This window comes from Barbatula barbatula (assembly GCF_947034865.1).
Source record: "Barbatula barbatula genome assembly, chromosome: 5".
Lineage (NCBI taxonomy): Eukaryota > Metazoa > Chordata > Actinopteri > Cypriniformes > Nemacheilidae > Barbatula > Barbatula barbatula.
Window position 1 is genome coordinate 7599931 of NC_136769.1, and position 11338 is coordinate 7611268.

The 11338-nt window shown below is 36.4% G+C and overlaps 1 protein-coding gene across 1 annotated transcript; it reads left to right on the forward strand.

Annotated features, from left to right (window-relative positions):
• Nucleotides 1–736: 736 nt before the first annotated feature.
• On the forward strand, nucleotides 737–7745 carry ube2z (ubiquitin-conjugating enzyme E2Z). The gene is made up of 7 exons (XM_079456216.1): nucleotides 737–1505; nucleotides 2349–2421; nucleotides 2787–2974; nucleotides 3239–3350; nucleotides 3516–3628; nucleotides 4498–4588; nucleotides 4840–7745. Exons 1-7 carry the CDS (start codon nucleotides 1102–1104, stop codon nucleotides 5008–5010), a joined length of 1152 nt encoding a protein of 383 aa, XP_079312342.1. The 5' UTR covers nucleotides 737–1101; the 3' UTR covers nucleotides 5011–7745.
• The last annotated feature ends 3593 nt before the right edge of the window (nucleotides 7746–11338 follow it).

Below are 11338 nucleotides of genomic sequence, written 5' to 3' on the forward strand. Positions count from 1 at the left end.
AAGAAGGCCATAATTCTCGTTGGTTACTTTATTGGGGACCCATGCACACAAAAGCATAAACTTGCGCAACACACACTAGGCTTCTTCGCAGCCTTTTACAATGCAGCACACACAATACATACTGCCCCCTGCTGGACAAATCTCAATATCCACATACAACTGGCTTGGAATGTTGAGTTTTTGTAGAAATATTTATCCGTGCACACCATTATTTTTTATTCATTTTCACTTGTAATCTGTAATTAAAAACATTAAGCTCCTCTCCCCCCTTAACAGCAACTCTTCACCACATGACCCACGCGACCAAAAACAGGTAGGACTATACTGACTGTCCAATGGTCAGGCATTAGCCCTCCCCTCCAGGTCCAATTTACAACAAACATATAATAGCCGTTTCCCTCGGATACGCGTCACGATGCGGAAAAAACGCAATCGCAATTTCCGTTTCATGGTGACTTTAAAGCCCTAATCCGTAAGAGATCCTTTCTTTCATTTTGTAATTTTTTTTATTTATCCTTGATATATCTTGTAAATGTGTGTATCTTATCTAACGTCAACAGTAGAAGTAGAAGTTACTTCTACTGTTGTTCTTTCAACTGTAATAACTGCAATAAAAAAGGACTTTAGTGGCCTAAGCCCCTCCCACTTGCGGGCTGTGGCGTTAACTCCTCCCCCCTCCCGTTCTCCGGGCTGCAGCGACCAGTACTTGCTCACTCTTTTCCCTGACACACCTCCAGGCGAGTACCGCTAGACGGCAGTGTTTCCTCCCAGAGGAGCAGGAAGTGCACAGAACGAAACAACGATGATAAACATTAAACAGGCCAGGCCGAAAGAGTAGAGACTACGTTTACGTGCGAGTCTACCATAGACTTCTTTACTCATTTCTGTGCATGTCAAATGTTTGTCTAAGCTGAGTTTTCACTTCAGTTAAGACAATAACATCGGCAGTGATCTCGACACAGGTTATCTAATCGTAGTTGGAAAAGGAAACGGGAGAGTAACGTTATGTAGGAGTTGTTCCTCTATTCCTGCCCTCCTACTTGTACAAGAAACTAGTTCATCTAACAGCTGGTCTTAAGCTTCAGTTTCTTCCGCGAATCGATGGCGGACAGCATCGGAGAGGAAGTCAACGGTTCGGTGGGAACGGCTCAGGGCCACGGCACCCAGTTGCTGTCGCCGAGTTTGGGTAATTCCTTACCGGGGCAATCGTCATTCCCACCGCCTCCAGCAGAAGCCGGCCTGGCTGTGGTCGCTCCCGTGATCGCGCATACCATCACTCCCGCTCTGGAGAGCGCACTCGGTGTTTTGAGCCACGCCGTGGACTCCGCCGTACCCGCGGCCGTTCCTCCGCCTCTGCCGCCCGGTATTGGTGTTCCGGGCGGCGCACCGAATCTGGCCGGAGCGGGCCTCCTGTCCCAAATTCACGCGACCTCTTGGGACCCCACGCTAAGCACGGACTGGGACAACGAGAAAGCGTCTCAACAATGCATTCTGCGGATAAAAAGGTCTTTCAAGTGAACCGCGATGCATTTGTTTTTATCAGGCGTTTTTTGGTTAACTTTGAGGTTTAAACATATGGTGTAAGGCGGCCAGTGCTGGTTGGTATGCTTTGGCATGCAGATGTGAACAGACATCTGCCAACCAAATGTAAACCTGCTTATAATCTAACTTTCCTTAGGACAATAGAACAGTACCCTATCCACAAATTCACTGTAGTTTCATCAAAGTATATGGTAACCTGCCTAAAAAATGGTTACTACACTTTTACTATATTTAAACCGTGGCTCATTTTTCTTAAGGGTGTGACATTTGACTTGACAAGGCACAGGATTTGTAACAGTGACAATGCCCATTGACAGATGTCTGTTGAGAACTATTAAAGAATAGTCCTATTGTTACTATATTATGACTCATTAAAAGCATAGTTCACCTAAAAATAGTTATTTTTTTAACTCACTCTCAAGTCATTGAAAACGTAAATACCTTTTTACGGTGTCAGGGACTTTTTGATAATGATATTATTTTTATGAATGTACAGCACTTTGATAAGTGCCTTATGAATAAACATTGACTTGACTTTTTCTAACAAAAGAAGATATTTTGATGGTATGGAAACAAAACCAGAGATGTTTCTCAAAATATCTTCAAAATCTTTATTTTTGCTTGAACTTTCCCTTTAATCCCAGCCCTCGTTGTTCATGATTTCATTCACAGGGTGTGTGTTCCTGACACTTCTTGTTTTTTGAGGAAATGGATGCAATTTATTATACATATACATATATTTTACACACTTGAATGAGGTGTGTTTGCTTTTATTAATTTAGTTAATCTTTTTGTTCATATTACAGAGATATCATGTCTATCTATAAGGAACCTCCTCCGGGTATGTTTGTGGTTCCAGATCCTCATGATATGACCAAGGTAAGTTTTTTAATGATTGGTTTCAGCATATCTCCCTCTCTTGTGTGCTCTCTTCATCCTTCTTTCTATTGTTATATTCTTTCCAAACAATGACAAATTTTTGATTGCACATGCACAAAGGTAAAGTATCACTGAATTGTATATCCCCAAACAAAGGTAGTTAAACCAATATGTAAAACGACAATAAGAATTTTAGTGAAGTGGCTTGTCTTTAGTAACTTCGTCTAGCACCATCTCTGTGTATAAGTTGTTGGCACAGTACTTTGTTTAGTTATGTTTTTGTAATTTATTGCTGCTGAAGTGGTCCAGATCATTTAAAGATTTCTTCTTTGAGAAATAAGCCCCGCCTCCTCTTGCCTCCACAGATTCACGCCCTTATCACCGGCCCCTTTGACACGCCCTATGAGGGTGGCTTCTTCCTCTTCCTGTTCCGTTGTCCCCCTGACTATCCCATCCACCCTCCACGGGTCAAACTGATCACTACCGGGCACAACACTGTTCGCTTTAACCCCAACTTCTACAGAAATGGCAAAGTGTGCCTCAGCATCCTCGGGTAAGATGATTTATGTGAAGCGCGCTGAAGAACCTGCGAGCTGGGTTTCATTTGTGTATGTGATTGTATTCTCTCACAGCTTTTATTTAGGCCATCATAATACTTTGTTTTGTTACCTAGTTACTTTTTATGAAGTAGTCACACAGTATTTGTGTTGTGGAAACTGGCCTTACCACATGACAGCTTTTGAACTGTATTGTGTCCTGCATCCATGCATGATCTGTCATCTCAGATTTCAATTCAGGTTTGATTATTTTCCTGCAGCACTTGGACTGGGCCGGCATGGAGTCCCGCTCAGAGCATCTCCTCTGTTCTCATATCCATACAATCCTTAATGACGGAGAACCCATACCACAATGAACCTGGCTTTGAGCAGGTACTAGAAGTTCAGGAATGCACTTTTGTTAATTTTGACTAATCTTATGGGAGGTCAAATCAGGCATAAAAGCGTATATATTTTTATTTTCTGCTTTGTATTTGTTGTTTTATTTTTATTACAGTGAATGCTATAGTTCATTCTGCACTGTCATCTGTTTACTAGGAAAGGCATCCAGGGGACAGCAAAAACTACAACGAGTGTATCCGGCATGAGACCATGCGAGTTGCTGTGTGTGATATGCTGGAGGGTAAAGTGCCATGTCCCGAAGCTTTGTGGTGAGTGATTGTGAATTTGTGCCTCAAGTGTCCCATTTTTAAACCGATTCCTGAATGTATTTTCTGTTCTTTGCTTGCTTGTCCCTGTAATATTTAAAAAGATAAAGCCATCCTAAACTTTTCCATGATACAAGAGATGTTTTTTCTACATAGAGGAAAAATATAAACACACATATGGTCAGTGACCAATAACTAGACGTTTGTCCACCTGTAACTATAGTACAGTAAAAATAGAAATTTATTGAACTGTAGAGATACACATTAAGAAAAAATTCTGTAAAAGTATGTATGTAAAAAGCCTTATATTTCGTCTTTCAAACCCTTGAGTGCATAAAGTTTGTACTGCTTTCGTAAATAATATTACGAAAATTTTAGTTTAAAGTCTACGTGAACTGGAAGTTGCAAACATTTAGCATTTCCGAGTGAAGAGGATTTTCAAATGAGAAAAATAGTGGGCATGGCTTTCGTCTTTCTCTGCTATTTGATTGGATGTATAAAACAGCCGTTGTGTTTTGAAATGGAACTGGCAGCAGACTGACAGTTAAAGGGGAGGAGTGAAGGGAAGCTCCACCCAAGCCGTCTAACATACATCATTTAAAATGGATAGTCATGTCAGGGAGGAAGTGCATTTTCAAATTATAACTAAAAATTATGAGGGCACACACATTTTTAGAAGAGAATGACCCCCATTGATAAACTATTTACAATAAATGCAGCAATATTTCATGAAAAAATTAGTTTGCATTGACATTTTTTAATTTCACTGGGACACTTGCTTGTAGTTAGTTCCTTGGTCAATTCCTTTCTCTTTTTTTGACAACATTCTGCAACAAATGCTGTTGAATCTAGAACATATTTTCTGTTCATAGGAATGTGATGGAGAAATCCTTCTTGGAGTACTATGATTTCTATGAGGGGGTTTGCAAGGAGCGCCTTCATCTTCAAGGGCAGAACATGCAGGTAACAATTGTTTCTAACACCGTGTAGGATTTAAGGCAATTGTTTAGGCATTTAAAGGGAACCGCAATGCATTCGTGTATCACGCGCTTTAGGCATTTTATCGACATTTTGCACATTGTTAACTTTGTTAACAATAAGTTTGTTACTTTCATTCTATATTTCTAGCATAGAAGTTAGTGTAACATCCTTCCTAACAAAACACCCTTTCATTTCTCATCGAATTGTGATGTTTTGCTTTGGATTTCTTACAGGATCCCTTTGGAGAGAAAAGAGGACGTTTTGACTATCAGGGTCTGTTGACCCGGCTCAGAGCAATCCAGAGGCGGTTGCGGGAAAAGTGCCCACCGGAAGAAAATGACTCTGATTCAGACACCAGCTCTTCTGGTACCGATCCGGACAGCCAGGGCAGCTCACAGCCCTAGAGTTGTGCAAGGTTCAAGGGGTGCAAGGTTAGATCGTTTACCTTCACCTGCAGCTCCGGACACTTCAAGCGAGCACTAATGCTTGGAGAGTTGGAAAAAACATGGAGAATCTGCTCGTGGAGATCAGGAGTTTCCTGAGATTGTTTCTTTTGATTGGTTCATATTCCTATATTGTGCTGGCCAATGGCTTGCATTTGTTTTGCTGTTTTTCTTCTCTTGTGCCAAGGAGTTTTAGGCAGGAGGGGGAATGAGGGCCTTGCAGATATGTGTATCTGTGCACGTGTGTGTTTGCAAGAGAGAAATGTACACATCGCCCCATACCAGGTCAACAAATCGCACTCCAGTTCGTGTTTTTCTGGCATGTGCTTCATTCAGTGTAGAGATGCGTAATAGTTTAGAAACGAAGATAATAAAATCAGTCTGATATAAAAACCAACTGGTCTGCTTGCAAATGCACACATCTCACATATAGTTTGCATAGTTTTCTGCTCATTTTTTTCCCCCCACTGTTTCCTTGTGGTGATTATTATTAAAATCCCTCTCTTGTTAATTAAGTGAACCATTAAAAATGAATCTAAGTTTAGTTGTAACTGTTATTAATTCATAATCAAACACTCTTTAAGAGGGATGAAAAAGTGATGCAACTTCATAAAATGTACATATAATTGTTAATAGAAAAGTTTTATTTTAATGTTCTTAAGATGCTAAATCATTTTGGTATCTGCAGACTGAGCGTGTCAGATTTCTTAAGCACTTAAAAGAGATGTTGAGTGGTCTTAACTCATTGGAAGTACAGTTTTGTGTGGTGAACTTCGGTCTGTCTCTAATTGTGAAACTGTCAGAGACCTGTTCTAGGGAATTGTTTTTTTTTTCGATTAGACAGAGACTTTACAGTCAGCAGTTCCACGCCGGCTTCAGCTTAACATAAGTTTAGTTTATTTACCGGGGATACTGTGGTCACTGGCGTCCTCATATGCAACCGGTTGAAGCTGTCTGACACGGATTGGGGGCCAAGGAAGAGCATTACGCTGTTGAGCCATTACATGGCACAACGATTCATGACTAGCTCTTCATGTAAAGCTCATATTAGTTTTTCTTGAGAGTGTACCTTACCTTTTTGCACCGATTCTATTGCAATTCATCCCTTTAATTAGCAGGTTGATATAGTTTCCTAAAGCATATTAAACAGCCTTAATTATTCTGTATACATGTACATTTATCTTGCATTTTGTTTAAAGAATAAAGCAATTGTCTCTTCTATTTAGAACATTTGCAATTCTTACCGAGCTTAGACATGGTGTGAGTGACGGGTGAGGGTAAACCTTCATTAAAAATGTGCAAAATAACACAGTTAACAATGATAGACTAGGTAGACAGTTGTAAGGTTTTTGCATGTGCTTGAGTGGTATGCAGTTTTTCTTTTAACTGAGACAGAATGTACTCTGGTCTAGGACTTTGAATGACAAGACTGCGCTTTCTTTGTTGTTTCCTTTTTGTTTTGTATGGAAGGTCCTCAAACAGGAAACTGTTTCCTGAGCTTGACTTTGTGATGTACTAATGCTTTTTCCTCTTTAGCAAAATGAGAATAAATGTGTAAATAATGAATGTATCAATCAATTGCAACTGTAAGAAAAAAGTATATATATATATCAAATCTAGCGTCTTTTTCCTGTTTTGTGAAATAGTAAACAAACGTGTTATAAAATACTTGTAGCCCAGCAAAAAAGTTCTCTCAAAATTCTTAATTCACCATTATGTTGTCCCAATCCTTCATGACTAGGGCACGTTCTGTGTTCTATGAAAGAGAGTCATGTCATATAAGGGTGAGTAAATATTGTTGATTTATCTTTTGAATTAACTGTTCCTTTAAATTCTAGTTTGGTTGTTGTTTTTTTACTAAAGGCAAACTTTGCTTACCTTAAAAAAATTGAAAACAACAACACAATTGTCAACAATTATAGCATGTTTAAAAGTTTGCAGACATAAGCAAACGGTTACATTGTTTTTTAAGTTTGTTAAATATAAATATTATGATCATTTTTTTGAACAATGAAAAGATTGATGTGAATAGTTCAAAACATGACATTACATTTGTTTATAGAAAAACGAGCCAAATGTTTTTAAAATAAGATGAGTTTTTCACTTACAACTTTGTTTCTTTTGTTATTCTTGAATATATATATGAATCTATACGTAGTTATTTTGGGTAATAATTTGTGCTTGTGCATATTCTAAACATATTACATGTTTTAAACATTTTCTTCCTATGGTGTGACAGACTTAACACAATTTGTACTTGAAATTTGCTCTGATCATTCTACGAAGTGAGCCAATGAGTATAAAATATCACCGTTACAATACATCTCCATTTATTTACCCTCAATGTTGTTCCAAATCTGTATCAATTTCTCTGTTCTGTTGAACACAGAGAAAGATATTTGGAAGAATTGTGGAAAGCAAACAGTCATGTCAATGATGTCCCAGAACTGAAAATTGCTAACATTCTTCCTTTCTCTGTGTTCAACATGAAAATATAAATGTATATACCTTTGGAACAACGTGAGGGTGAGTAAATGATGATAGAATTTTGATTTTTGGGTGAACTATCCCTTACATGTTGCCTTATGTTGAGTGATTGTGCATGCTTTGTAATCATCAGCATTAATGTGTTGTGAAGAATGAATTGTTTGCAAGTAAGGGAAAAGGATTAAATCTATGAACTGAATTGAGCTACCACTATTATGTAAAGCCTTCGGGTGTAATTTACATTATGCACTGAGATGCTTTATAATTCTTCATAACATAATCTCATTGCATTTTCATGGATACTTGTGTTGACAAAAATGGAAATACATTGTTAGAGTATGAATATTGTAAATGGATAAATATAGTTATAAGCATTTGTTTAGCAGAACTTCTAAGCATTTTACTAACAGTAATATGATGGAGTGCAATTTTAAACCTTATATCACAATAATACTTTTAAATGTTTCTCATTGAATTATATAACGTGCAATAACAGTACATAAAACACAGTCACAAAGCGATATCAAAGCAAACATTTACAGCCTAAATAAAATCTCATAAGATCAGTTCATTTTAACTGCAAAGACCACCATGCTTTTTATTTCAATGATAAATGTGATTTGAATTGATCTTATATGATATGATATAACATTCCAACCAAATGTTTCACCAAAGCACTTAAAATCATGCAGATACAATAGTGACCAGCAAAGATTTTAATAGTCACAATACATACATTGATAAGCATAACAAAAAATAATATAATTTTAGCATTTTACAGATTTGCTGGTCGTAAGCTATAACTTTCTTCAAATCGGTTTGATTATTGTTGAAAGTGAGTCAGAGTGAACTGTCAAATATGAAACTGAAGGACTTAACGAAAACAACTAAACACAACCAACTTACTCCACGATTTGTGTCTTGTAGAGAGAAATTGCCATAAATAGGCTATAAACTGATTGCTATCATTAAACTTTTTGTTTTTAAATTCCTTTAACAAACAATAAAGCAGATTTTAGGAGCAAGTTCGTTCTTTACTAGACTCTGTGGTCAAACCTAACTAACTATTTATTCGTTTGAATTTGGCACACAGGCTCTGATGATGACGTCACTATATGCACAAACTTTATGGTATACATTTTTCCTATACATGAAAAGTAAAAATGTATAATTTGTTTCTTTGATTTTGTTGCATTACTTTGAACAGTGAAACGTCATTAGCTGCGTTTTGTGAATAGTTTCGTTCACAATTACATCAAAATTACGTGAACTCTGCCAGGGGTGTGTAGGGGGTGTAAAAGTTCACGTTTCGTGACGTCACTGTGGACATTATAAGTTTAGAGTAACCAGGAACTCAAGAACTCTAAACTAAAGAATGAAAGAACAAGGACACAGCCACGAGAGTTTAAATTACAACAAATAACCAAAAAACGGAGGCGTGTCCATAAATAGTTTAACAAATATTTTATTAACATAAGTCACAAACAACCGCGACAAGTCAGAGGAAGTTGTAAGTGAACGTTAAAAACTAAAAACAGCACAGTTTAAGCACACAGAACTGTTCATATTCAATGAGCATGTAAAGAATATTGGGCATTTAGTTTGTGCAATATAAAGGTAGCGTTATCTAAATTGTTAAAACGGTTCATCTTGAACTATTTAACATCTATTTTATTAATCTGTGAAAGCGAATTATTGTGTCGGACAGATTTTTCACGTTAGAATATTCGCTTTAATAACTCGGGCTCACGTCTTTCGTTAAAGAAAAGTATTTGTTTAATTTATACAATTATTGAAAGTGTCAATATCATGTTGTAATTCACCGACGTTAATATTTGTTACATATGCACAGTAAATTGAACTATTTTAAGCTATCTATTTACAGTCCGAACTAAATGATCGATGTTACGGAGATCTTGATATTTTAAAACATCTGTTATAGTTGTGTTGGCAATCTCTATACGAATAAACCACACAACTTAAACATAATTTTGCGTTTAACATTTTGTTGCATACATTTTTCTGCGCACTTAAATAAGTCGCAATAAATAGATAATGTCTTTGAGAAAATGTCTTTGCAAAGTAACTCTCTATTGATGCATGACTATTCATCGAAGCTGTTTTGAAAAGACATTACTAACAAACACGACGTTGAGCAACATGTTCAACTCTGAAGCAACAGAAACGAACAAGACACGTTTTATGAATGAGTAGTCTGATACACGACGCCGTTTTCACAAGTGATGTGAACACGTGACATCACTCTAAAAAAGATTTGAAGTTAACGAAATTCATTGTTATCTGGAGAATAAAGTATACACAATCTTTATCAGATTAAATAAAGATTACGTCACGTCCCTTCAAAACATGATTACATTAATCATCTTATTGTAAATGAATCCAGTTAATAAGGCTTCATCCTTTACATTCAACACGTTAAAAGAAATGTATTGCAATATTTACGATAAATTTAACAGTACAAAAGCAAATCCCTCTTTGGGTCTTGGGACGTGCATTATCTCAAAATGCCCGCTTGGTGGAAGCAGCCACGTGCAAGTTGTTGCCCTGCCAAACACTATGACACTAACAGCTCACTGCTATATTGGACTTTTGACAGCTTTGTGCGTTAAATGTACAGTTTTCTAAAAAAATTATATGGAAAAGGTTCCCCCTTGGATTCTTAAAATTGCAGTTTAGTTTACACTGATAGGTCAGTCTATCTAAGCAATTTGATATAATATAAAAGATCATATTTTGTTTTTATATTTTATGTTTTAGCCATTCGAACCAATACTGTATAATTAACTCATATTTGTTGTATATGTGTTCACTTACGTGAAATGAACCCTATTTCTAAAGAATGGGGGGAATTCAAGAACTGCCAAATGAAATTGTGCACGTTGCACGCGCGGGGGTGTGAAACCTACGTCATCGGCTTTAGTGGGGAAACGCTTTTCTGATTGGTCACTCCTCCCCTCTCCATTTTGTGAGAAATCTCAGAGTGGCCTTAAGTCATAAAAAGTGTTGCATTGTTTTACCGTAACGGATAGCGATTATTAATGTAAAATATCTGAGAAGTTAAACACAAAAGAGGAACTGCTGATATGAATCACTCAGGTACTCCAACAACATTGTAACCTGATGTTCATTCTCTGCTAAATCCCTTCTTTCTTCTTAATTTATTTTAATTATTTGATTTTATGTAAGGTAAACATTCGTAAAGTCATGTTCATTCATTCTATATACAAAACTTTTATTTTTGCATAATGATTAATCTTGCAGTGGAATTCCCTATACTTTTGTGTCCTAATTCTTTGTTTTTTAAGTGCTTTTATTATATATGTAATATATAACCCCTATTTAAAATAGTTACATTTTAATAGAAAATACTTAATATGTTTAATGTGTTATTTTACACTTAACGTGTACAATGCTACATTCATTTGTAAGATGATAAAACATTAACCAAAGTATTTCATTGGAACACTGTATCTTGAAGATTTATTATTGAAGATGGATATTGAAATTTTGAGTGAAGTGACATTTTGCTGATATTGTAAATAAATGTTATTATTCATTTTCACAAAACACTCAACATATATTCTATAAACCTACACACATCCCTTGTTGTGTAATAAAAACAGAGGCTTTCTGTTAAAAGATGGTGTACAACTGTATTTATTTGAATGTATTTTATAAATTTAGAAGAGTATTAAACAATTAATACTCAATCTAATAGATACCTAACTGTTTCAAGAGTTGAAAGCAATACCCTAAATATGCTGATAGTTCTGATACAATT